The following is a 27430-nucleotide window of genomic DNA, read 5'->3' on the forward strand; positions in this document are numbered from 1 at the left end:
GATTTCCATCCCCTCTTCATAGAATCTTAGAATTATTAAGGTTGGACAACACCTCCAAGATCATCTGGTCCAACCACCCGTCACCCAACCACCAATGTCACCCAGTAAAACGTCCCTAAGCACCAGGTCCAACCTTTCCTTGAACACCCCCAGGAACAGTCTACTTTCCCATGCTCAGATGCAGCAGTGTGTGACAAAGGGGAAAACAAAAAATAAAAACCTCCAAATTCATTAGCGCTCACTCTTTTAAGATAAGCAACACTTCCTACTCTAATCGCTGCCTCGTGGAGGCTAAGATAGGTGAAGCCAGAAGAGGAGCCATACCTGCACAATGGAAATTTGGTACCGAGACACCAAGTGAAAGTACTATTTCTGGCCAAGGTTTAGGAATCATCAAAGGCTCATGCTTTCGTGGACCATTTCGGTGTGACGTACAGCCAAGCAGAAGATGGCTACCGCAGTTCCGAACCACACAGAAAGGTGCATTCTTGCCCCACAAGCACGTTTTCCCTGCCAAATTCCTCCGAGCACACCCAGCTTCACCTGCTGCCCTGTCCTGTGGCGGGAACCCCAACTCCACGCCACCAGCACCGGGCTTATTTCCCCGCCGAGGAGGCAGGGCCTTGGCTGGCAGAGCCCGCAGCGCGGGTGGGACGCGGCGTTTCTGTCAGGAGGACGGGAGGACAGGCAGCGATGACCCCGCTGGGCTGGGAGCGGGCAGTTCCAGGAGCACGGCCGTTTCGAAACACGAGCTTAGGCTGCTAAGCCATTGATTCCAGCTGTGTTAACATCAAACTGGTGCAAAGTACTGTGATATGCAAGACACACGCATTAAGCGGTAATAAATCCTGAGGATACTGTTTCCCAACGCCCACACACTGCCCTTTACACTTTCTTTATTTATGAAGCAATGGAGATAAAGTGGGCACTCCCCTTTTTTTGGCGCATCGCTCTGCCCCTGAACAGCGCTTACCCTTGTAACCCAATCCTGTAATGGTTGAACTACCAGAGCAAAGAAATTAGACGCTGCTCTCACTTCCACTCTCGACCACCTCTGTGGCCTTGTTTTAGTCAGTTTACCAGTCATTTATAAGCACTTCCTGCCCACGTAAAAATAAGAGGTTATAATTATCCACCACTGCAGTTGGAGATGGATGGATGAAACTCAATTCAGCAACTGTCAGGAGAAGTATTAGCAGCAAAGTCACGTCCTACCCTCAACGCTAGTTGCCAGCTTGCACTTAGAGTTTATAATGTGGTAAGAGATAGCATCGCAGAAAGCAGAGCTGGGACTTCAAAGACCATTGAGGCCATTCCCTTGCAGGATCAGCCGTACCCGTGCCATTCCCGACAGATGTTAGTCTAACCCGTTCCTGAATTTCTGACCAGGCATAAACAGCCAGCACTCACATTCACATAAATACCCTCTAGCTGCGTACATGAACAGCTCATGACCTGCGAAATTGGACTGTCACGCTAAAAGCATACACACCTTAAGCTTTAGCACTAAGATACCTATTATCCACCGCGCTTTTGCTGGAGAAGCGAGATGACGATAAGTAATTTGTTGAGTCGTACTGGATTTAATACGATAGGTGGTCATATCAAGCATCTACAGACCCAGCTGTTGCTGGGCCTGTTTTAGCACCAAAAGATTAAGTGCCTAAGATGAAACTTGATAAATTTTCCCCTCTTGGATATCTCAAGATTGAAGACAGTGAAATCTCCCCTCTGACGGCTACTCTGGCTCTTGGTTCGCAGGGAAGGAACGCAGATGGCCAGGGAGGCGGGGGGGTTACGACTTCCTCCCTTCCGAAGACTCCCTTTTCGTATTGTTTCGCCTGTGCAGCTTTATCAGATTGAATTCCATTGTGCAACTTGGACCCTGCTTCTGATCTGAAAGTCTCTGATTTTAAAACAGTTTGCGTAACAAACTTCTCTTTAATGCAACACTTGTGTTTGCTGAGTCGCTTCTGGAATTTCTCACCCACTCACAGCTCCTCGTTTTGGGGTGTGGGTGGATCTGAATGGCTGCTAAGTGCATGACCTAGCAGACAATGTAAATCTTGACTGCATTAAGGCATTGGCAAGGAGACATTTTAGATTGGTGCCAGGTTTCCTTCTTCCTCCACTGAAGGAGATATGCCATGGCTTTGACAAAATGATGAGCTCATACCATAAGTATTATTTATGTCTCCTGCCGTCTTCACCTTGAGCACATATGGGGCCATGCGAGAACAACTTGATCTCACTAGAAAGCTGTGATGGGATCCCCTGAGACAGCAGTTCCTTCTCCCCCAGCCTTCCAGACGTGTTATGAAAAAGTTTCTTATAACTGAGAATCAGAGCTTTGCTCTGAAGCAAACAAAGAGTCATTGGAGGACTGGGGTGTTGCGCTCACATCTGCTTTTGTTGCAAACAACTCCTTACTGAGCAACCTGCAGCTTCTTCGAGCAGATGCAGCCGAGAGCAAGCGGGTAGCGGGGAGGAGGGTTTGTTTACTTATCACTTGTTTGTTATCCTCTAGATCCTTCGGAATTGCTCTGGCAGATGAGATCCAGCTACTTCCATGTGCTCCCTTGGAGGCTTCAGAGGAAGGTGTGAGGCTGAAAAACTTACACAACAGCAGACAGCAGGAGACTGTGCCTTGATCGACAAATAAGCTGAACTTTTTTTTTGCTTACAGACACAAAGATTTTGATCTCTCACACTTCCTACTTAATGTTCCTGTTGATGTTCCCATTATCCTCAGGGAAGAATATCCTGTGAAATCCACAGAGTCCTGAGTTCCAATGCTATTTTGAACCGAGCTCTGAATTGTGCTTACAGTGGAAGAACGTTTTCGTGTTTCACCTGGAATTTCTGCACGTTTCTTCCATTTAAGACATCCTTGTTTCCAGACGGCAGATAAAAGCACCTGAATTACCCTCTCTACACCATTCATCAAATCTGATGGGCAGCCCAAGCAAACCAACTCACAGCCGTGCAGAACACTTGGCTCTGCTCTCTTCAGAGCACAGGGGAAAGATCCTTGCACAGAGCACCACAATTCCCCGATCACGCCACTGTCATCCTTCCCATTTAGCTTCTTCACCATTCCCAGTAATTTCTGAAATTACAGAAAGAAAGCAAACACCGACTGCTGAAAGATATTATTCTCATTTCTATGAGTCTTATGTTCTGGTGCTCTGTAATACTTTGGCAGCCCAACAGAGGATTCTGTTACAGTTATTTTTCCCAGAATCGAGGCTTGGCTTCACACCACGCTGAAGCAAGAAGTATTCCCATGATGCTAAGGTGAGCTGGTAAAGCGCGTGCCACTTTCCGTCTTTCCAAAGATAACCCTTGAATAGTGGGCAAAGCTTTCTGTCCAGGTATGTTCGCAATCAGCACTAAAAGGTGAGGCACCAGCGAGAATCACGCACTTTATTGAAGCAAACAGGAAAGCGGGAAGTACTTTTTACCACTAAGAGATTACACCACTGCAATCAAATTGCAGATCAGACACAGCAACATGTCAGAGAGCAACATGTTTCCTTCCACAGCCTTCTGTCAAATCAAAGCTCAGACAATTCGGTGATATTCTATGTGTAAAGCAGCAGAAAAAATTATTTTTAAATCTCACGGTTTGGCTTCAGAGACGTATGCGAAAAGGGTCATAAGCAACAGAGTTAAAATCCAAACTTCTTTGCAGAAGTTTCCTGAGTGCTCATATTATAAAATGGGGTAGGCACCAATCACGTGTGGGGAACTGCACAAGGATCACGCCTTGTCCTGCTCTCTCCTACTACCTTCAAGCAGAAATATAATCCTATTAACCATCGGCTTCAAATGTGGCTAATAGGCTCCACGTAGTTAACTACCTGCCTACTCCTCAGTGGAAAAGCAGCCCCTGCTATTTCCTTGCCTTAGGACAGATGTTTACCTTCAAGTCAAAGGCTCAACTTACACATTTTTATGCTGAAGGTACTAAAAAAAAATTAAGATCTAAGGGTGAAAGAGAATCTGTTTGCAGGAACTGGTAATTTTTGCATGAAGACCCGATGACCACTTAGACAAACACGCCAGCCAAACTCAGGCACCTCCCAGCGTCAGTCGTTTCAGTCTCAGTCAAGCAGGAGCATTACAAAAAGTCGATTCCTCAGCAGGTGACTAAGCAACCACCACAGCAGTCCCATTTTGCTGCCTTCTGCGGCTGAGCTGTTCTCTTTGCCCTACACATTCCGATTTCATTCGCACACCGAATGAACAAGGTGTGCAAAAGCAACGCAGGTTGCGCCATGAAGACTGCTAACCTGGGACAGGAGCAGCGGTATGTCGTAACTAAAAAATTTCTTCTACAGTGCAGCCCTGCTTGCAAACTGTTTTGTAGCCACAAAGTCAAAGTGCTCGCTTTCTCCCTCCCTCCCTCTTCCTGCCTCTGAAGCAAAACAAGCCACACCGATAAACTTGTCGACTGGGACAGTCCTACAGGGGAGAGATGGATTTTTTGTTTTTCAGGGAAGTCGCATTCCTACCCTGGCAGGTTTCTGCTGCAAAGTCTGTAGTGCAGAGCTGGCCACCGACTGTGGCCATGTTAAGGCTGCAATCTGCAAAGCACATCAGTGCGTGGCTTTACCCGATTTCAGCAAAACAGTTAGGCATCCATCTAACAGCAAACTCTGCACTGGACTGAAACACCACCTGAAGTGCCTTACGGAACAGGGTGTCTTGTGCTACTCACAAGCCCCTGGGCTTTGCAGATGAATGCTGCATGCCTTCAAAGAAGGGCATTTCTAAGAAGTTCCTTTCGTCCCTCTTGGATAGCAGCAGCAGGTCGTTCACTCGAACTCTAATTGCTGTTCTGCAAAATCCTCAAAAGGAATGTAAAAACGTGGTTTCCGTCGTGAAACTGGGAGGTTCTCAACTGCAAGCTGTAAGCCCTCAGCTGAAAACCTGCCCAACGTCTGGCCTGGGATCAAGGTTTGCTTTTATGGTCGTTCATGCCCTGGTACAGTGGGTGGACGTGTTTCTGGATTAATACTGCCAACAGAAGCAGGGACAGCAGGGTCCCCTTCCTTCCTCCACTTACCTTGGTGTAACTGCAGCAGCTGCAGCCTGAAAGAACACACCGGTCTTTCAGACAGACTCAGATAGCACAAGGAAAAGCCTCAAGCACAGCGTGGCCCCATGGAAAGCACAGGAAGGCTGCAGAAGGCAGCACAGGACACCTGTCCCGGGCTGCACAGCTCACGAGCGTACGTGAGCACATGGGGAGTAACTCTACTCCTCCGAGCACTAAACCTGAACCCCCCTTTCCATGGCACACGCTTTGATTTTCTTCTTAAGAAACAGCAAGTACATGCTTTCAGCATAAGAGAGCTTTCATCACACGAGATCCCCGAAGCGTGCAAAATTAAGGTCCAGACATGCTAACTGCACCACGGGGCAAATTTTCTCTCTTCCAAGCCTCGGCGAAATTCATACATTCCTTCTAAATCCAGTTGTGAACCGCTGTCCTCAAGGCACTCGTACTGAATGCAAGTATTGATAGTGCCAAGCAGTAAATCTGCGCCCGTAAGGAGGATCACATGTTTAAACAAGACCCCAGGCCACAGTGAGGAGAAAAGGGGGGAAAAAAAGGATGCGGCGCACTTAAAGCGTGTAATTGCAGACTTTGTAGGGAGACACAGATTAGCAGTCTGATTAGAACCATCAGATAACCGTATGTAAAATACTCTTTTTTTTTTTTTTTAGTACATTTTCAAAGGATTGTGACCGGAAGATACAGATCAAAAACGTTAAACTCATCTAAAAGGATGAATTTGCTTTAGGTACTGCAGTGTTAATGTACTGCAACTCCAGTGACTTCAAAGGAATTGCTCCAGATTTAAAGCAGTGTAGCCAGAAGCAGACTGGCTGGTAGCCTGCATAAACAAGCAAAAAAGATTTTCATTTTTTAAGAAGCCATATAAAATAGTTCTAGCTAATTACGTGACAGGGGCCTTGGTGTGAAATAGCAACTGCAAAGCCTCAGGGATCAAGCCAGGAACCTTTGATTTGCTCTCTACAGCTTATAAAACCTTCTGAAAACTTTTGCTCTAACAGCTTTTTTTTACTTTCCATTGCAAACTGCACACACTACCCCAATGCTGCCCTCCCGGAGGCCCCCACCGCTGCTCTGCTCTGAATCTGCACCCTTCCTCTTACAATCTGAGGCTAATTTCAGGTTGTGGAGCTAAACCAGCAGCTGTCTCCATGCAGAAAGCCCATTTTGTGTTCATCTCATGGAACATTCAATGCTGGAGCAGCTGAAATCAGGACCGCCCCGCAAATAAAGTTTAAAACTTCTCTCTGAAGCTCCCTGAAGTTGAAATATTAAACTGGAAAGCACCGAACTTGTGTTTCTGAAGCTCGGTTATTAGTTTGGAACGAGAAACAAAAGTTCTGGAGTCTGTGGGCTGACACTGTGCCTACTCAGTATTAAAATGCAGAGTGGAATCTAAGCTGTCTCTGCAAAAAATAACTTTAAGTGAGAAATTATACACGTTGTAATATTATATACATGCTCCCAGGTGAAATTCAAGATAGCTGAGCCCTCCTAGGAAGGCACTGCTAGCCAGCTCTGCTCCCTCACTCGCCTGACATGCCAACACACCCAGACTAGACTGTAAATTTATTCAACCACATTAACTTTTCCTGGTCCTTAAGTCACAAGTGATGAAATCTCATTCATTTATGCAAGCAACTGGAAGATTTATTGTAAATAAAGTTCTGCACATTACACAACTGGCTAAAAATCATAATTAGAGTTGCACTGGGAAACATGTTTTATTTATTCTGACAGTAGTCTGGCTTCAATAATCATAGCATGATAAATGTCCCTGAAGTTTGCAGACTTTCAGCAACTACAGACCTTATCACAGACGTTGAAGTGGAAACATCTGAATAGGTTTGATGTGGCTTACAAGAGGTCCTGTGCAGTTCTGTTGCATAGCATCATTTTACATCAGCACCAGGCTACCGAGAGCTAGTGGGAGTGTCCTCGTTCCTTGTAAATCAAAGAAATGAAATTTTCTGCGGGTAGTAAACTTCCAAGACCTCCAGACAACAGCGAGGACGCGTCTGCACGAATTAGCAAGGTTCTAGGATAGGGAGAAATGACAGTCGGATTGCTGAGCCGACAGACCCTCTGGAAAAGGGTCAACGACACCATTAATAGGATGCAGACATTCCCAATCTCTAGCTGTTCTGCACCCTGCCAAGAGTTCTAGTGCTTTCTTCCTTTATAGTTTTAAGTACAATTTCAGGCCCATAAAACATCAGAGAAGACAGAAGCTATTATCCCGGCCCTGACAGGAGTCCCTAATGGGACATGCATACTCTGCAAATACCTAGAACTAATGACGCTGTGCTTTTACTGTTCCCCATCTGTTCAAGGGTATTTTAAAATGTACCAAATCAGGTTTACCCTGATAACATTTATTGCTGCTCTGAGACTAATAAATGGCTCTGAGTGCAATCAAACATTTATCTGGCTTGGTTCATTCTTGAGGAAGAGCGGAGCCCAGTCCACTTGCTTCTCATGCAGGGCATCCTCTAAAGCATTTTCTCCGACCCAGCCACACAGCATGATCACTCGGGTATTTATGAAGACCCTGATCTAGCTGTCAAGTTGTTTCAATACGAAGAATCAAACCAGTTTATTTTCAGAATAATGGTTATGTATAGAATGGCTCAGAGCCACAGCTATGTACTTCAAAGGAGTAAAACAAACTTTACTATCAATATGGATGATACGCACTTTCACAAATACTTTAGCCTGTCTCTGCTAAATTTAGAACAGTTAGAATACGTCTAGCTCACATTATGAAAAATAATTATTTTATATTGCCATGAAAAGAACGTTCCAGTAACAAGGTGGTGCACAGCAGCGCTTCGTTGTAGGTCTCACTGAGAGGATCTGGAAACCTTTCCCAGCACCTGCTCTGCAGTTCCAGGGAATGGGAGCGCAGGCAAGTTTGCTGCATAGCAGGCAACAGTTGGTTTGCTTATTAAATACAGTTTCAGAATGGCTTTCTGTATCCTTGGCCTACAAAGCCACCATTCCAATGTGAATGAATACAGAGGTTATGTTTGTTTTTGCAAGGCTGACACTAAAAGTGAGACCAAACATGCTTTTTCATTTTTCCAAGGATTTTTCTTTTTTTCCCCCCTTTAATCCTCTCCCTCCCCACCACACGCACACGTACCTTAGAAGCTTGGAGTGAAAAACAAAAAAGCCCAAGTTCCTTCTGAAGAGATGCCAGCTACGGTCATCACGTGGGTTCTCCAGTCATCTGCTGCGGCGTGGCCTGTGAGCACTAAAGCTGCACGTTCAGAAAAACTCCGTTATTAGAGAAGACACAAACCAGCAATTGCTGCCATAGAAATACTATTGGTAGGAGGGCTTAAATAAAACAGGGAAAAATCCTTGAGTATTTTAGGGAGGCAACAATGGGGGAATGGCTCACTCACATGAGGATTAATTGTGTTCTGCAACTAGGAAAGCAAGTAACCTTCCATTTATTACTAAGCTAAGAAAGTAGCCTTTTCATAAGCATATGCAAGCATTAAAAAAAAGAAGTCTGTAACTTTGAAGCTCGTATTGAGTTACATTTCATCCTTTCAAAATCTGCTTGTTATCTGCCAAGACCGTTTTTCAGTGTTTCTAGCTTCTATGCCAGTCCAAATGAACAGAGAATGGAGTAAATTATCTGCGTAAGAGCTAGAAAGCAGAGCTTGCCCACTTGACTTCAGCATACTATACAACAACAAGCACTTTTCATCAATTTATTATTGGCAAACCAGCAAATAGATAGAAACAGATGAAACTATGCACCATTTTAACTAAAATTTAGAATGGAGAGCTTAACTGAGGAGCGTGTGCCCTCACCGTATCATACCCAAAGGTGCTTTGATTTAATTATTAGAGAAAAATATCTTTCAGTGAATCTGAGGTATGGAGTTCATGCTTTACACAGACCTGATGAATGATTCATCAGCAAAACAGACATTATATATTGTCTCTAAAGGTTACAGCAGAGCATTTATTTAACAGCAGAATGCAACAGTGTCTCTAAAAAGAAGGCTGCATACATCAAAATCAAACTTATACAAAACAAAGCCCTTGAAACAGAATACCTGATAAAAGGAGAAACTTTCAGTTCATTAATCGGTCAAATTAATTAGAAAAATGGCTTGGAGGAAAGGAAAGTTCAGGAAGTAACAGTATTCTGTGCAGTAAACACAGATTTTACAAAAACGACGGAGCCACCTTAACATGAATCTCTTAATTTAAAATACTCACTGGCAACAAAACACATTCCACTTAGACTTCCATCACATTATGATACCCGGAATCTTATTTACAAGTCAAGGGAGAAAACCTTCAAGCACGTGAGCAAGTAGCACCCACCTCCTTTACTGTGCAAAGAGAGTTTGGATGATGTGTGCAGGTGGAGCGATCCGAAAGGCGAAGGCAGCGGGGCCCCAGAACAGAAACCCTGGGTGCTCCCTGCTTCAGCCTGGATGAACAGCTGCTGAGCTCTTATTGCCAGTGAAGCCAACCGAGTCGTTGGCGGTTCTAAAAAATCATGCCCATTTACACGTAATCGAGTTATCAACATGGCTTTTGTGCTGCGGACTGCGGACGCCCCAATTACGGGAGAATTTCTGGACAGGAAAATCATGCTGCTGCCTGGAGGGGGTGAGGAGGGGATCTGGAAGTGCAGCGTGATCCAAACAACGAAGAACCAACGGAGACCAGAGGTGTGCAGGGATAAGCATTTCCCCTTTTGGAGGGGGGAAAGAAAGCGAGTCACCTTTGAAAAGCAAGAATATGCTTTCGTAATCCAAGCACCTGAGCTCTTCCAGCTCCCACTGTCCCTTTATTGCTTCTGGAGGTCAGTATGTTATACAGGTTTTGGTTTTTGTTTGCTAGAAAACAACAGATTGACATAACGATGATGTTTGGAGCGATTGATAAAAATCACACCTGAACTCTTTTAAACATACCACAGTACTTAGTTACTCCTGAGCTGTCAGTGTTTGCAGCGTGTAACATTGTTCAAAATACGGAAAGTTGGCAAAATGCACTCCCCCCCCCCACCCGCTTTCAGAAAATGAAAAAAAAAAAAAGAGAAAAGCTTTTTCCAGCTGTAACATCTGTTAAGTCTAACTAGCTGACAAGTGCTTCTGATGAAGCACGCTTGCCAGAACACTACACAAGAGGAGGAGGGACTTTATGGAGGAGGGAACGCAAGCTATTTTTCTCTTTCCCTCACCCACAAAATGCACAATACCATTTGCAAACAACAAAGGAACAACACGGCATCCTGGTAACATGCAACACGGGGTGATCTCGCAGGCCGACGCAGTCACGTGTAGTTATCTCTGGGTCGTTACCTGTGGCAGGATCACGGGAGCACATGCTATCCCAGCGAAAGATTCTGGAAAATGCAGGTCTCTTTCCCATTCATCAGTTTCTGTGTTGTACACCTGCACAATGCTCGTAACATTGTTCAGATGCCAATTGTACCCTCCTACGATATAAATCTTTTTTTCTAGTAAACAGCAGCCAGCTTCCGACTGGCCCGCGCGCATAGGGCTCACCGTTGTCCATTGGTCTGTTTCAGGCACGTAATATTCCACAGCCAAAACATCGAAACAACGGTCAACGTGGTCCATGCGGCCTCCCAGAGCGTAAATCCTATTATTTGCACTCACCATGGCATGCAGGACTCTGGGTTCGTTCATTGGGGTTTTAAACTCCCACTGATCCACGGCCGGGTCGTAACAGTGCAGGGCTTTTTTGTCTTCCACCGAAATCCCGTACCCACCCGAGATGTACAATTTGTCTCCTACCGTGGCTCCAGCGTGCCCCCACGTCCTGCGCTTCAGGGAGCACACGTAAGTCCACTCGTTATTTTTGGGGCAATACTTCTCTACGGAGGCCAAGCTCCCCGAGCGGTTCCTCCCGCCGGTGGCGTACACCATGCCGTGGAGGACGTTCAGCTGGAACTGGATCCTGCTCTCCTGCATGGCCTGGATGCGCAGCCACTGGTTCAGGTGCGGATCGTACCTGTAGCAGATATCGACCGCTCCCTCGCCGCTCCGGTACTGCAGGTGCTGCCCTCCGACGATGTAGACGAAGTTGTCGAGCACGGCCACGCAGGAGTGGCTGCTGCCCACCTCCATCTCCGTCAGCTCCTTGAACTGGCGCACGTTGGCATCGGGCAGGTAGTACACCTTGCAGCTCACGGTGCGGTCGTTGTCGGTGTAGGGGGTGCCGCCGAAGGTGACGAGGGACAGGACGTCCGAGCGGATGGTGGTGCGCGGGGACTGCATCTCGTGCTGGCGAAAGGGCAGGATCTGGTAATTGAAGGCCTCCAGCAAATACTGCCGGCACAAGACGTCCTCCACCATGATGTCCAAGGTCTGAACGCTGTCCACCAGCTCCGAGGACTTCATGAGCGGGAAGCGGATGTGGCAGAGCACCTGGCTGGCGTTGGCACGGCGCGCGGGGTCGTACTGCAGCCAGCGGACGGCAGCGCGGAAGAGGTCTATCTCGCTGCAGCTTTTCAGCTTATTGCTCTGCAAGAAGAAAACGAGGCGCTCCAGCGGCAGGTGGAGGAAATCCTCCTCCTCGGAGATCTGGAGGAAATGCCGAAAGGTGAAGGCATCGACCGATTCCTTCAAGGATGCGAGGCTGAAGGTGGTGGCCATCTGCCCGATGTTGAGACACGTTTCTACGCTCATGGCAGACTTCAGAAATTCTTCGCAGAGCTCCACGACAGGCACCATCTGGAGGAAGACAGCAGCTCCCAGCACATCCTGAATACAGTCAAGATCAAGAGTCACTTCAGCACTGTACGCAAAGTCTATTATGTGTTTCAGTCCTTTTGCAGATACACCTTTCAGTTCGATCACATCTTGGCTGGCTTCTCTCATCCCGCCTGTGAACATTGCCCTGGAGGTCAAGAACACAAACAAAATTTCCTCCTATTTAAACGCATGTAAATGATGTATTACTTCTGATTGTTTTTGAACATACTGATTCTCTTAGGAAGGATAAGGGGGAAAAATAAACCAAGGCTAAATCTCTAAAAGCCAGGAGAAATAAGAGCATGTAATTATTATGTAAAGCTTGCATAAACAATGCACTAAGAAGTAACATTCAGCTACCAAAGCTAGGTTTTTCTATCTCCCTGTCCCTGGCAGCATAAATAAGGATGGTTCACAGGACGAAGCATTGAGGAGTAGGCAGAGCTATGAGAGCAGGGAGTGGTGCGTGCTGGACCAACGTATCCATGATACGCAGCAACCAAAGGCTACAACAGGATCTGCACCAGCATAGGTTGGTATCCATACCCCTAACTACCTAATATTTTTTAAGTATGAAGGATTTGTGACCATAAAAGAATACTATTTGGAAAGACACCCATGTTAAAGAGGTCAGTGAGCCTCTGAGCTTGCGTGCAGCAGGGCCTTCAGGAAAAGATTTCGGTTAGCCCATTACACTGTAGGCCAGCTATCAAGTGGCTCCAATATTGCAGATGCAAGACAATTTATGAACAGCTTTGGTAATCACAACAGAACCTCCCCTCCAAGGCTCATTCCCTTAAGAAAATCGGAGTTGCAACCACTTCAGAAAACGTCTGTTATGTTGCAGTACGACGGCAGGGGGCTAGCAGGCAATTTAAAAAAAAAAAAAAAAGAAAAGAAAAAGATTTTCTTACAGCACAGCTGCAAGCACATCAGTTGACCAGGCCACGCTGAGATTAGGCCCTAGATCACCTCCTTGGGAGGCTTCTAAATTCCACAGGAAGCACATACCACGCCGAGGGCTGCGCACAGGCATCTCGTAAACCGCTCCTCTCGAGCGGTGCTGCGTTTCCCAGCCACGGGGCCCGTGGGCGTGATGCGGACAGAACTGCACATTTTTTTTTATGCGTTTCCATTAAGTTTCGGCAGTTTCTGTTACATATTGGTAGCTCGGGGGCAAAGGGTCGCGCCGTGTGTAGTATTCGGCAAGGAGCAGCAGAGCAGCGCTGGGGAAAGCAAAGTCAAACCGGGTTGCTGAAGGACAGTGACACGCGGTTTCGCCATCCAGTGTCACTGCACAAACATCACAGCAAGCCTACAAAGGCTGTCACACCGAAGAGCTTTGAACTGCCTGCACATTTTAGTCTCCCCCACCGCTGATAACCTACTCTTGCGCATCTGAAAGGTGAATTCGCTGTGAAGAAAGTGTCAGAGCTGCCTCAGGAAGCTGCAGCGACTGCAAGGTTGCTGGGAGAAAATGCTGAACAGACCCTCCTCTTCTGCATCAACACAGGAACAGAGAAGTACCTTGGGAACGCTGTCAAAAGACAGGAGTTCCAAGTTTCCTGTCCAAACCAGGCTAGAAGAACTGCTGCCGTCCAGCATAAACCTACAAAAAAGCTAAATGACCTAAATAAGGAAATATCTGCATATGAAATCAGCTTTCTGTAACCAAGTGACCAGGAACACTGCTCGCAATTATTTGTCCATACAGCAGATGAGAGCATTCTGCTAAAATCCCCTTGCATATCCCATGTCACAGCACAGCGTGCTGCCCTGATCCCCTGCCCCAGAGGAGATGCAGACACATGTGTACTCATGCATTAGCTGCACGGAGCTCAACGTGCACAAGCAAAGAAAAGCATTACTGTTGCCATGATGAAGACAAACCATCAAGTAGAGTGCAATTCCTTCAAAAAGTGTTACATTTCTAAAATGCTGATTACATAAACGCCTCAAATTCACTCTTTTCCCTCCCCGTTCTGCATAAAAACAGAGTATTTTCCAAAGCTAGATTATTCTGCCATTGTTCCCCGGGACAACCTTAACACCGCAGAAGTTATAGCAAGAAACCTACTCAGCAATTATACTTCAGCTGGGAAAACACGCTAGCGGTGGCACTGCATACAGCATTTATGAATACAAATAGTGCTATTAGCATTTGGTGGAAGATCAGCTCCATCATTAATTGCATGCCTGTTAGGGAGAGCGATAAGCTTGGAAGGTTTACGTTACCGAGGGGAGTGAGAAGGGGGAGAGAAGGGAAGAGCCTAGGCAGTGTGTACGTAAGGCGGACACCATCAGAGCAGCCGAAGAAACAGGAGAAGGAAGCCAAGAGTCCCTTGCCTCTAATTACCTGCTAGGTCAGGAAGGAACCTACACGTCAAGGGATTACAACCTCGGTTGACTGGGACTTCTCCACCCTTACTTGCTACGACCCCAAGCCCAGAAGCCCCACACCAAGCTCCCTGTTGATCTGAGCCTTCCCCGTACCTGCTGCCCCCAGCGCACCCCTCCCACGAAGCCGCTGCTGCCAGCAAAGAGCCCTAACTAAAAGAAGTAATTCCAAGTCAGAGCACCGTTATAAAAGACTGGAATAAAGACAGATGAACTCAATTTTTCGCTTAAGGCTGAACTCCCCGCTCTGCCATTGGCTCACCCCGCGTTAATTTGGCTAAGAAAGCCCAGCGCCGTGCTCCAGCTTTCTGTGACACGGGATGGGACAATTCTTCCCAGGGGGCTGGGAATACACACACACAAAATGCTCCGTACCCTTCGACAGCTGAGCGTGACGCGCTGGAGATAGATCGGTGGTATTTAAAGCTAACGTGAGCGTTTTTCCAACGGGCACTGTCGTTCGATGGGATGACCCATTCCAGAGCCCTCACTGCCACTTCCCAAGCAGCTGAAGCAGCTCCGGGGCAAAACCCAATTCCTCCAGCAGGCAAAGCTGCCGAGGTGGCTTCAAGACCTGGGCTTGAACCGGCAGCTGCAGTAGAACAACCTCATCTGAACGCAGAGGGACAGACTCCAGGCCTCTACACACCTACGGGTAATCCCACCGACATCCGCGGGGCAAACCTGACCTCCAGAGGGTTGTGTGTGGGTGTGATGTTGGGATGTGGCGGGGAGGTTGGGGTGGGAGAGGATGGGGAAACAAAAACCAAGGGGAAAGGTACAAATGCCTGCTTCCCTATCAGATTCTCACCTGAAATAGTCACTGCAGGCAGCCAAGACAACTTTATGAACCTGAAACACTTCATTATTTATAGTGAGGATGACATCAAGCAGCTGAGCCTGAGCTCGGAGCGAGGCCAGTCCCTGCAGTAGAGTGGTGCTGTGGCCAGGAGCAGAGAACGTGCATTTCAGGGTGCTGTTCTTGTCAGCCATGCTAAAAACAGAACAAGAGAGACAGGCTGGTTTTAAATTAAAACAATATGTGGTATACCTACAAAGCATGCTGGGGGAGATACTGTAACACGAAGCAGTTTGAAAGCAAATTCCCAGCTCGATAGCCACACGGAACATCATGACATCAGTACCTCGGTTGCATTCCCTTCTCCCAGGACAAAAGAGACTTCCAGAATTGCAAATTATACTTTCCCATCACTGACAACCTGCCACGCCGCAGCACACGGGGGCTTCGGAGACCATCCAGCCTTCAGCGAGCGGGGCCAACCTCCCCGCCGAACAGCGGCGTGCGCGCGCTGCCACTGCCCCAGAGTCCACCCTGACCTCGACTTCAACCACGGGGCTGGATCACAGTTGCTTATTCTTCTCAGCACCTATCCTAAGTGCAGCTGTTAGATGCTCCGTGCCGTCCAAGGACGGCCCCGCTAGCCCCGTTTGATCCTTTCCTTACGCCTGACCCTCCTGAGAAGAGAAAAAGCAAAATATTACATAGGCCTGGCTGCTCTAAATAACGTCAGCTGTTTGAACTGCACTGTAAACAGTCCCCTCCCAGTGTAAATATTTCCTTGGTTTTCCCAATGCCTCTCGCACATGTTCCTCGGTGCAGAGAGCATCATTCTTAGATTCACTTGGCCTCAGATGCACTTGTCAGTGGAGGTGAACGTCGGCAGCATTGCTGCGCAAGCGGAAAGGACTCAAGCTACTCCGTGCTGCTCTGAAAATAACTGCAGCGATGCTGAGATTTCCTGAGCAGGGCGATACGGGGTGCCCTGCACACCTAAGGGGGGGTCGCTCGCACCAACAGGAGGCAGTAGGATTCACCTGCAAACAGAATCCGACTCTGCATTGTTTCACAGGGCCAACATCCCGTGTTCTGGGAAGAAAACGCACAAGAATCAGTATTCGAGGTGGGTCTGAGCTTCTCAGAAGCAGCCTGGTATTTGGGTTTCTATCTACACTTTAGGAAATACTTTATGGAAGTGTGACATTAAAAAAAATCTCAAGTAGGTGACCGTGAAGCTGGAAAGCTGGATTATTTGCTCCCAAGTCCACAACAGGAGTGCACTTAGTGCTGCGCTTAAAGGGTGGCATTATTATTTAGGTAGATCATACAAACAAAGCCAAAAATTAGTATACAGATTACGTCCCGGTGTGCTAGGGGCTGTATAATCAGATCTGCTAACAGCCCTCCCAAAAAGTTCACTACCTGAACAACAACAGCAGCCACACACAATGGACCAAACAAGCAGGCGAGGTCGGAGATGGGATAAGAAAACAGGGGATGTAAACAACCCTCAAACAATAAGGAACAATGGACGGGGCTTGCTACTTGCCTAACTTATCGGGCTGCAATTTCCTGCGAGCTTTACAGAAGAGGCGAGTTAGGGGAAGTCTGTGATGTTCATCAGAGCACTGGGAGAGCCAACGCTTTGCGCAAGCAGCTCCAGAGCGCTTTGGGATGCTGCGGGATGCCGAGATCAAGTCTTTTGCAGCCTGCTTCAGAACTGAGACTTGGGAAGGCGCCCCAAAATTCGTACGGGGTCCTGCTGGGATGACTGACACTAGTCAGCTGTGCTTCCTGCAGCACACGTCTGAAATCCCTACCTTGAAGTCAAAACATACTGAAGTCTCAGTACGGAGAACGGAGTCCAGCTACAACATCCTTCCCCTAATAAAAAGGATTAGCAACGAGTCAGTTGCTGACAAGACCCTTATCCATTGCTCCGAGAGCCAAGAAACATCGACGCGCCCCGGCTCTTCCCATGGCGAAGGAGGGAAGAGATTGGAGGGAGCGAGCACATGAATATTCATCGTGTCAAACTCGTTTTTTTCTCCCCTTCGGAGCAATTCGCTGGGGTCGCAAGGAGGAAATGCCACACATAGGAAAGGACCATGCCTCTGAACACGGTACCGCGCCCCAAGCAAACCCATTTTGCCTCCAGCTGGACACGCAAAACACAGCAAGGCAGCTCCAGCTCTCATCTGGGAGAGGGCAGCTCCTGACTTTACCGTAACTTCATCAGACTCCGTCTCCTGCAGGATTCTTCTCACGGGAGTCTTCTTCCATGTTTTAGTCGCATCAGTTTTAAATAATCCTCCTCGCTGGGCTGGCCCGAGGACTCACCAGAGGTGATCGCGTTCACTCTATCCACAGAAACGGCACAACCCAGTGTGGGTGCCTCTTCCAACAACCTGCTTGACCTGAACAAACATCCCTTGTTTTGCCTTTTCCTCAATTAACTTTTACAGGCACCATAAATAACCAGAGCAAAGCTTAAGAGAGCCAGAGGTATTTCTGTGCAGGAATAAAAGTGTTTGCACATGCGACTCATTTCAATAGTAATTGCGAGCAGCTGCCCCAGGAAAACTCCCTGTACCTGTCCCTGTGTCTTTTTACAGGTGTGGAATAAAAGGATGCCATGATTACACAATCCTCCAGGGAAAAAAAAAAAGACAAAACAAAACCCAACAGTGCAAGAAACACTGATGATGTCCAGTTTTTTTCAGGCTGAAAAATACAAAAAAGAGAATCTTTAGAGGAAACAGGCGAGCTGGAAGCACGATAAAACTCTCGAAAAGCCTGAGAAATCAAGTAGGAAACTTCACAAGAGACAAAGCGGGGGGAAGACAGGTGAGCAAACAGCAACAAGCCGTGTTTGCAGCAGGGTTAGGAGGGATTTGGAGATAAAAGCAGGCTCGGCTCAGCCCCACCGCCACCCCGCGGGGCAGCCTCGCGCATTGTGCGTGGCCTTGCTCCGTGCTGCATCGCAGGCGGAGGGAGGAGAGAGGCAGCAGTTGGATGGCAGAGCCTGAAACAGCACAAAAGGAAGCCTTGAACGTTTGAAAGTGCCTTTGTGAGGCCGTCCCTATCTACGGCGAGATCTGAATATGCTGCCGCGTACTCGGTGCTTAACGATTTGGTACAGAAGAAGCAGCCTTGCAGACAAACTTCAGCGGAGTTGCATCTACTTCTCAGGGGTTCAGAACATGCCTTCAAGATAAAAGCTTTTCATCACACAATAGCGAGAAAGTGTTTATTCTGCTCCTGCCCCCGGCCGCTTCGGATGGAGGCAGGGCCGGCGAGCTTCTGGAATTTTCCTCCTTTTTTTTTTTTTTTTCCCGTCTTTGCCCTCAAAAGGATGGCAGAGCTTTTGCGGAGGCTTCTGCGGGCGCCAAGCACGCTGACGTACAGCACGGTCATTTCTCCTCTGGAAAAGCACAAAAGGTGAAGTCACGGTCCCACCAAGTAGCGCTTCCTTGGCACATCCCACGGGCCTCATCGCGACCTGCGAGGGGATCTGAAAACACCGACGTGATTGGGACCTTTACCGTGAATATATTGGCATACAGGTGACTTGAGCAGAACAGAAATCCCACTTTCCATAGGGAAGTAGCTGCAGCAGTGAAAGGCATCTTTATTTTCCTATAACTGCACCCACAGCACAAGTGGAGGGGAAGCTGGAATTCAATTCAGAAGGGCCGCGCATTTCGGGCAGCCCTCCCCAGGACTCTGCTACCATCTCTGACACCCAATTTCCAGAACGGGCCTGCTAGGATACAGCTGATGGGATAGAGGATTTGTCTCCAGGCTGCTCTGAACCAGATTGCTTTCAATCCCCTGCAGTCAGCGCCGGGCACAGCTCAGCATGGTACCCGCGGCCACAGCTTAGGGAAAATCAGCCCAAATCCACACGCACGTCGCAGGCTTGGGGAAAGGTGAAAGCAAGGGTTAAGGGAGTGGCTCCAGCCAGACAGCAGGCAGGCAGGGAAGGCAAACAAGCCCAGAAATTCTCCTCCTGCCGCTGTGCCTATTGCAGGAGCTTGGCCACCTGCTCATCCTTGCCCCAGGCGTGCTGCCCGGACTCCTAGCTGACGCGTTTCTGAGCGAGGACTGCTTGGTTTTTGACCCGAAACAGATGCGGCGAGGAGGCGTCTGAACACGGGGCCGGACACCCAGGAGACCTCTAAAGCTGACGGGCTGAGAGGTATTTAAGGGCCACACTTCAAGAACCGGTTCAGATGAGACACAGAGAACATCCCGGCGGCGTGTTACACCCACCGACACGACCTTGGCTCCATCCGAGGTCTGCTCGCGGGACAGCCGTCCCTGATCTCTGCCTCCTCTGTTCTCCACCACACCGCGTGTAATCCAAGATGCATTTCAAGCTAATGAATCATTATTGTTTTTTTCACCAAATCTGTACTGATGATTAAAAACATCAAAGCTGGAATTATAGGCTTACCAAGCATGAGTTCATATTTCAGCATGTTTGCAACTCCTGCACAAGTACAAACAGAGGGAATTACACCAGGCTAGATGAAAACATTTCAGTGATCGAATTAAGCGAGAAAAGAAGTTTTTTGCTCCGCAAGTCCTCTTGCTACTCTCCTTTTATACCGTGGTCCTCCTTGGATGGGCAGAGAGTTCTGGTGCTAGCATCTCTCTGCATCCCAGTTCAGCATCCTTGCTAATATCCACCCACGTTTTCCCCCTCTCTGGGCAGGTGGTGCTTGGTAATTCTTCATCCAGGAGGAACTCGAGGGGGTTGGCAAGATTTCTAAGCAGGGCAAACTTCCAGCAGCCAGCCTCTCCAGTAAACACAAGCTCTGAAGGCAGGACCCTGCGGGGCATGGCTGGGGTACAAAAGAGGCCGGAGGAAAAGCAGCAGCATGTGTGTGTTCGCATGCACAAAGCGCTCAGCGCCACATAAACAAAGGGCTCAGGATTGCAAAATAACCAGCGAGGCACCTCCTGAGCACTCAAGCCTGCAAAAAAATGCTTTATGGCGAGAGCAGCAGAGCTAACAAAGCTCAAGAGTAACTTTATTTAGCACGTATGGTATGAATATTAAGGACCTTCTTTAAGAGCCTTTGAAAGGCAGCATTATAGGTATTTTAATAATGCAAATCATTTAATGCCCTTCGCTTCATGCCGAAGTAAAAAAAAAAAAAAACCACATTCAGGTTCTGATTTTTAAACTACAATTAAGACACTTAAAATCAAAACAAAAGTCAAACTCCCTCGGATAAGTCACCGGTAGCCATGGTTACTGCAATATTTCAGCTCCTCAGGCTGCGCATCACATGCCCAAGCGACGAAGATGAGCTTGCAGCACCGCGCGCTGCCGAGCGTTACGTTGGGGCAAAGAGGCCAGCCCGTCGCTGCCGGTTCGCTGTTTTCATGGGGCCGTTGCAGCCCCGTGGCAGGGGGCACCCCGAGGCGTCCTTCGAGCCTCTCGTGGCAGACCCGAAATTTGGGTGCGAGGCAGGTTCCTCGCTGCCAGGCGATGGGACTGCAGAAATCCCTGCCCTGTTAACCCACTTACGTCCCCCGCAGCACGCAGGGCTGTCACCAGCACCCCACCAGGAACAGCCTTCCCCATCGCTTGCCTGTCAAATTAGCGGCGACGATCAGCACTTAATGATCAGCAACTAATTAAATATTAATGCGTCGAACGAAGGCGATGTTTTCCAGAGAAGCGCAAACATTCTTAGGAAAGATATGTGAGCAAAGATCAGTTCATCGATTTCTTTGTTCCCTTTTCCACCTCCTTCTCTTGATTTCTCCTATTTCCCTCCTCTGCCTCCACTCGCTTTCCTCTCCTGACACCCTCTCCTTCATCAAGGCAATAAATACCAGTAGAAAGCCTGAGACTAATATCTCTATTTAGAAGCGCCTAGCAATTTGGAGCGCTCAAATAAAGATTATAAATGGGTCTGAAGTTTAGAAGGAGTAATATTTTCTGGGGGAAACGGTCTTCTGCAAAACGTCTCAAGTTGAACAGTGAAAAATCGGTTTGAAAAACCTCACCTTCTGTCTTTTAAACTTCGAGTCTCCAAGTTTAAGGAGAGTTAATGCTCGGCGAAAGGAGAACAAGTCATTGCAAGAAGTTTTTTTTTTCTAAAAGAACAAAACCCAGCCTTTTTGCTTTGTGCTAGGGGGACGCGATACGCCCGTCCATCCCACAAACAGGGAGCTGGGGTCTCAGAAGGTCGAGTGCCCGACGCTGGGCCAGGACCGGGCACCGCTGGGCTCCCACGCCCTCCCTCTGCAGGGCAGCCCACGCCTGATTCAGCCCGGCAGGCAGTGAAAGCAGCAATTAAAGGCATTTCGCAAAAGCCAGAAAGTGCCCTAATGCCTCACTCCTAAGTGCTTTCCCAAGCAGGTCCTCCCCATCCCCCTACTGCTTGCCTACCCACATCCTACTTGTCCCGAAGCCGGAGCCGAGGAAACCCCTATAACCCAAACGCAGGGCAGCAAGTTAAAGCAAGCGTCTTTTCAACTTTTTTAAAAAAATATTATTTTTTTTGACCCTCAGACACATTTCTGAATCTCTGTTTCTCTTGTTTTCCACGCTGGATGCACACGGGGCGCAGCAGCCGCACACACACGAATGTCTTCTGTGCCCAGACTTCAATCGCTAGGCTGTTCGCGAGCCAAAGGAGGTGGGATTTTGGTTTCTGCTAAAAGCACTAATAAAACTGGATGGCTGTCAAAAGCTGGCTGGCCTGGTAAAACGGAGCGTTGGAGCATGGAACAAAAAAGTGGAGGGCGAAACATCTGAGCACATTAAACTCTGTGCCACCTCATGGAGCTTCAACGTGAGGGACTGGTCAGTACATGCTGTACCCGGGACAAATTGAGAAGAAAAAAAAAAAAGAAAAAAAACCAACAAGATTCTTAAAAATGTTTCTGTCACAGAGCCAGGTTCATCTTTATGCTGGTGCAGGGACAAAGGGGAAAAGCAGTTTGGTGCTCTTCATTTGGGGACTGAAGGGGACAGTGCGACTCTCAAGACAGAGCCCTCTGAGCCCCAATTTGTGGGGTGGTCACGGCAGGGTCCCCAACGTGCCCCCCACGCTAGGCTGAGACCACTTACCACCATGCACTGCTCCTGCTCTCTGTGTCTGGACCCGGAGCTGCCGCAGGGGATCTCAGCGTGGGTGGCGACCGCCACCGTGCTGCCTGAGACACCGCGGAATTACAGAAGGGACGAGGTCGGGAGGGACCTCGGGAGGTCCCTGCTCCAGCAGGGGCACCCGACCTGTATTTTTGCAACGACTGTGAACGGGAAAGGTGCTACCCCTGAAACTTTACTGATTATACTCTCATCAGCCCCAAAAATAATCCCGCTGAGCCAGGAGCAAACCGAGCAAACAGAAAAATCACCCAGAGCGTGTAAGTGGTCCGATGAAGTCAGCTGCTCCCGAGCTCAGGCAGCAGCACGAGGACCACCAGAAGGACGGTGGATTTCATACCCCGTAAAATGCCGTGGGCACACGAGTGGATGCGTCTAAGTACGGGCTCTTTACACGCTCGATACTGCTGACAGCACTGCCCTAAACCGTTCTGTGTTTCCCCCACCCCACGCCCTTTGGGTCAAACCCTGGGTTGAGGAAAAGGAAAGCTGCGGCGATTCCAAACGAGCAGGACAGGAGGCAGACCCACCCTTCCGCAGCACGCCGCCGCGGCTGGTTTCCCCCCAAAAAGCCGCAGCGGGCGCTTCCCGCGCTGCCATCCCCACGCACCTCTCCAGCAGCACCCGTGGCAGCCGCTGTGCAAAGGCCGAGAGGCACCTAGTGGTGCCGGGATGCACAGCAGAGCCACCAAGGCCACCCCAAAAGGGACACCCGGTCCAGCCCCGAGCACGGCTTCGCGGCTGGGCTGACGATTCCCACCCTGCCCTTCTGTCTACCTCGTGTTATCGATTATTTTGCGTTCAGAAGTGGAGCGTACGACGGGGCTGAGCTGGTCCGTGGCACTGCCACTGCCTCTTTCAGCCAAAAATCCGTCTCAGCTTCCCAGCTCGTCCAAGCCTGGGTCACGTTCCCGCCGGGCACGGCCCATTTCAGCTCTGCTTGCTGTTCCTACGGGGCAAAAAGTTCCCCCCACCAAGTAAATCACCCTGCGACCTCCTCCAGCCCGCAGAACCATACCGATCCCTCGGCTCCACGCAAAAATTTAGGAGAACTTCAGAACCGGACCGCGAGGCTCCCGGAGAAGCGTTCGTCTCAGCCTGCTTCTGCAGCATCCGATTGCAGACTCTGGGCAGTGTTGAAACAAACATGACAGCACCCACTGTGCGTGTAACCGTAGCGCTGTGGCACACGGGGAGCAGAACAGCCACGCTGTCGTGACCCGCAGCACGCCGCTCCTCCTCTCCCTGCACCTCCTCCCTGCAGATTATTGCCCCTGAGCAGCCAGGGATCTCGAGCAAAAGCAACGTGAAGTGACGAAATAGCAGGCAGGGGAAGAAACACAGGCCAGCCCTTTAAGGCAAGCTGTAGAAACCACGTTTTGCAGCAGATGCAAGCAGCTGCCCCAGCATTTGGCACTGTAACACCAATTCCCGTTCAGTTCCACGATCAAATCCTCTTACCGCCACGGCTGCTTGTAGCCCGCTTCCCTCGTTACCTAAATCCCCTGCACTTACCTTCTGCAGGCGTGTGCCCGTCCCAAACAGCAGCACCTTTTCCAGCTTCTCGGGCAGTTTGGCTCCGCACACACCTCGTGCCACCCACCCTAACTGCATCGCCTGGACAACGAAACCCAAGGAGCCCAGAAACGCAACAGCTTTTCTTGATTTTCTTGACCTACACTGATTTCTGTGCAAGTTCAGTGTCATCCTCCATACAAGCGACGCCTTAGCCATCATCCCGCGATGCGAGGCTCTTCCTCTCAAAGCTGCTAACATCAAGCAATACTTGGGGGCAAGAGAAAAACCTTTAAAGAATCACTGAAGTTTACTTTTGGTCTAAATAAAGCCTCCAGCTCAGAAGTCTTCCAATGTTGAGAGAGAAAGCAGCAGTTATTTTTACAGTGATTCAATTAGAGTGTAAACATTTACACCGCGTCTACCAGATCTAACAATTAAATCTGTTTAAAAATTGCCATGTGGCAGAGAAGAGAACACAAAAAAACACACAAAACCAAACTTTTGAACAATTTCAAAAGAAAAAAAAAAAGCCTAAGTGAAGACTGAAGCTATATAAGGCTTCAATACCACAAAAGCAAGGCAGGCTCACAGCCCTTATCATTATCTTCCTTCCCCTGTTGCCATTTTACCCCGTCCTCCTGCACGTTTGCTCTCTCTCTCACCGCTTTCTTCAGAAGCGGTAAGGTTAGGGGAGTTCAGGTCGACTTTCTCTTGATGTGAAGCAAGACACATGTACTTTCAGATAAGCAAGACCTGCAGGTCTCCCTCGTCCATTCATCCTGGTTTTGACAGGTGGGATTGCTTTCAGCAAACACGCCAGCGTGTAACGCTATTAGCGAGGGTTTTGAAAAGTGTTTGTACAACCTGGTTGCCTTCCTTCCCTCCAGGGATTATCCCAAGTTCGAGAGACACGCAGCCCTCCTCAGCAGCTTGTCTGGGCTCCCCGATTAATTCCTGCTTAAAGGCCTGTGCGGCAGATCCTCTGCAGCATCTGAAAAGGTATTTTTCCTAGATCTTTGTGGGACCGCGCTTTGTGAGACCCTGCTCTACAAGCACTGCCGCGGAGTTCACACATCTCGCTGCCTGCAGCACAGAGAGCTTCTCTTACCGACGGCACCGATGGATTTCACCATTTCTGCTGTCCTTACCTGCTCGCCAAGCTCAAAGCACATCTTCGGGAGCAGCGCTGAGCACAGCATTACACACAGGGTAATTACGTAGCCTGACACACTCCCTCCACACGATACCGAGGGCTGGGAGTAAAACATGCAACCCATTTGCAGTTCAGGAAACTCTATCCATAAGGAGGAAGAAAGAAAAAATAAAAAAGGCAAATTTATTTCAAAATAGAAGATTCGGGCAGTTTGCTTTTCAATTTGCGAGAAGAGAACCTTTTGTCCACACCGTCTGGCACAGCATGTTCCTTATCACAGACGCACGGGATCCCCAGCAGACAAGCTGGGGGAGCCAGCGTGCTGGCGGGCAGCTCGCAGCAGCCACGCGGTCGCAATTCCAAAGATGGAAATTCTGCCCGCGCTGCCTGAGTACCGCTGAGATGGCATGCGCGTGTAGCAGCGAGGGAGGACTTCGTCCTTTGCCCTAGAGAGCGAACGCTCAGGAAGCGCAGAAAAGTCAGAAGCAGCTAAGAAGGAATCGCGAGTTGGTCGGGCATGCCCTTGAAATTCTCCTCCTGATCTGTATCAGGCTATGCAGCGTATCCAACGTTCCCCACCAGGTTTCTCCCCACAGGCTCCCTGATGGATTTACTCTCCGATAAATCCATCCTTTAAAATGAGAGACTTAACGACCAACGAGAAGCAGGATCCAGATCTCACCAGGCTTTAATTTAAAATTATCAAAGAAAACAAACACGCGGCGATAGAGAACGCCACGGAGCTCCAGCTCAGGGAACAGAACTGCCGCAGCTCCAGCCCGGGTGATTTATCACGGCCCTGAAACAAATTACTTCCATTTCTCACTGCTACACGCCCCACACTGAGACGCTTCCCAGCGCCGGGCGATCAGCCCTACCAACACCTGTGTGCGAGACGCGCCGCTGTTCCTGTTCGGAGAGGGAAGGAAAAAAAAAAGAGGTGCAGAGAGAGAAAATGAAACGCCCAAGGCAGCTCGGCATCCAGTTTACACAGGCAGTCATTAGAAAAAAAAATAAATAAAATATATGTAGAAGGTGAGAATTGAGACAGGCTTCTCCAGTGCTGAACAATGAGCCTAAGAGCCTTCCTTCCCCGAGCACGGCGTGACGTTATTTCGGGAGTGGATTCGGGGAGAGGCAAGCTGAGGAGAAACGCTGCTTTGAAGCTACGCGACGGGCTGACGGCACGGCACCCGGCAGCTCCCTGAACGCTGCCCAGCGCGGTAACTTCTGGCTGACGACGGGAACCAACGCGTTGGGGACAGAAATCCCCCGCGGGCGGGGAGCACCTGTACCACCCGGGACGGCCTTCTGGCCCCAGACACCAACTTGAGGGCTCATGGATGCGGGGGGCACCGAGCCCAGCACCTTGAGCCCTATTTCACCAGCACCGCGGTACCTGGGTGCCCAGCAGCTCGCGCCCCACCGGTGACGGGTGTGACAGATCCCGGTGGCTCTGCGGGACCGTCCGGCCCCGCGGGCCGTGTTAGAAACGGGGGGTTTTACAGAACGGGCCTGAAACACCACAAAACTCGGCGGCTGTGCATGCCAGCAGGACCGGTGTGTAACAACCACATTCCCAAATTTACAGAGATACAAAGCCTCCCGCAAACTTCAGCCTCGTGAACTCCAGCAGTGAAAGCGTTATTGTTGTCGTTATTATTATTATCATTATCATTACTGTTATTATCGTTATTATCATTATGACCATCAATTACAGGTCGGAGAGCCCCGCTCCGGTCCTCCCTGGGGAGGAAGATGCGGGAGGCCGGGCTGGGCACTCCGCCTCGCCACGACCCCTGGGGCCAAAGGGAAAAAAAAAAATGAATTAAAAAATAAAAGAGGCGGTCGTGAGCGCCGGAGGGAGCCCTGCGGTGCAGCGGCCCCCGCCCGGCCGGCCTCCAACCGGCCTCCGCGCCCCAACCGGGACCGGGCCCGGCCCCCGCCCCGCCGGCCCCCGGGGGCCCCGCCACCGCCTCCCCGAGCCCGGTCCCCGGCCTAGGCCGCGGCCGGGCCCCGCTCACCTGCTCGGCCGCTCCGCGGCGAACTCGGCCCCGCCGGACTCCGCCATCTTCGCTGCGCCGCCGCCGGGCCCCGAGCTGGGAGGCGGCGGCGGCGGAGTCGCCGCGTTAAAGGCGCAGCGGCGAGAGGGGCCCGGGGCGCTGCTCCGCGCCCGCCGGGCCTGGCGCCGCCCCGCAGCCGCCGCCACCGGGGCCGGTGACGGCTCCCGAGGGCGAGGGGAGCCGGCGGTGTCACGGCCCCGCGGGTGGGGGGGTGGGGGGGTGGTCTGGGGACGGGCGCTGCCTCACAGACACGGGGGTCCCGTCATGAGCCCCGGGGGGTTGTCGTGATCCCAAAGATGAGGGCGTCTGGGGAGCTCTGTCACGACACTGGGGGCTCCAGGGGGCTGTCACGGCCCCACAGACACGGGGGTCCTGTTACGGGCCCAGAGATTGTCGCCAACCCACAGATGAGGGGGTCTGGAGGTTGTCACGGCCCCACAGATGAAGGGGTCCGGGGGTTGTCACGGCCCCACAGACACGGGGGTCCTGTCACGAGCCTGGGACTGTCACCGCCCCACAGC

General features: G+C 49.8%; 1 protein-coding gene across 9 annotated transcripts; it reads right to left on the reverse strand.

Moving 5' to 3' along the window:
- Positions 1–9048: 9048 nt before the first annotated feature.
- On the reverse strand, positions 9049–27023 carry KLHL26 (kelch like family member 26). Of its 9 annotated transcripts, XM_083811210.1 has the most exons (6): positions 26871–26988; positions 24842–24987; positions 24558–24684; positions 23194–24472; positions 15053–15235; positions 9049–11989 (listed from the first exon to the last, which is right to left on the reverse strand). In XM_083811210.1, the coding sequence occupies exons 4-6, from the start codon at positions 23322–23324 to the stop codon at positions 10408–10410; spliced, it is 1896 nt and encodes a 631-aa protein (XP_083667336.1). In that variant the 5' UTR covers positions 23325–24472; positions 24558–24684; positions 24842–24987; positions 26871–26988; the 3' UTR covers positions 9049–10407. The 9 variants fall into 9 exon arrangements, with proteins under 9 accessions (XP_083667336.1, XP_083667339.1, XP_083667334.1 ...); XM_083811213.1 differs by lacking the exons at positions 23194–24472; positions 24558–24684 and adding an exon at positions 17266–18554; XM_083811208.1 differs by having other exon boundaries at positions 23194–24684.
- Positions 27024–27430: the final 407 nt, after the last annotated feature.

This window comes from Anser anser (genome assembly GCF_964211835.1).
Source record: "Anser anser genome assembly, chromosome: 25".
Lineage (NCBI taxonomy): Eukaryota > Metazoa > Chordata > Aves > Anseriformes > Anatidae > Anser > Anser anser.

What these genes read in the sequence shown, in the direction of transcription:
- KLHL26 (XM_083811210.1), bottom strand. Translation starts at nt 23,324, where the DNA reads ATGTTTGTTTCAACACTGCCCAGAGTCTGCAATCGGATGCTGCAGAAG. An exon ending in TGCGTGGAGCCGAGGGATCG is followed by an intron (nt 15,236 to 23,193) that starts GTATGGTTCTGC and finishes TTCTGTTTTTAG; the next exon opens with CATGGCTGACAAGAACAGCA. An exon ending in GCCTGCAGTGACTATTTCAG is followed by an intron (nt 11,990 to 15,052) that starts GTGAGAATCTGA and finishes CTTGACCTCCAG; the next exon opens with GGCAATGTTCACAGGCGGGA.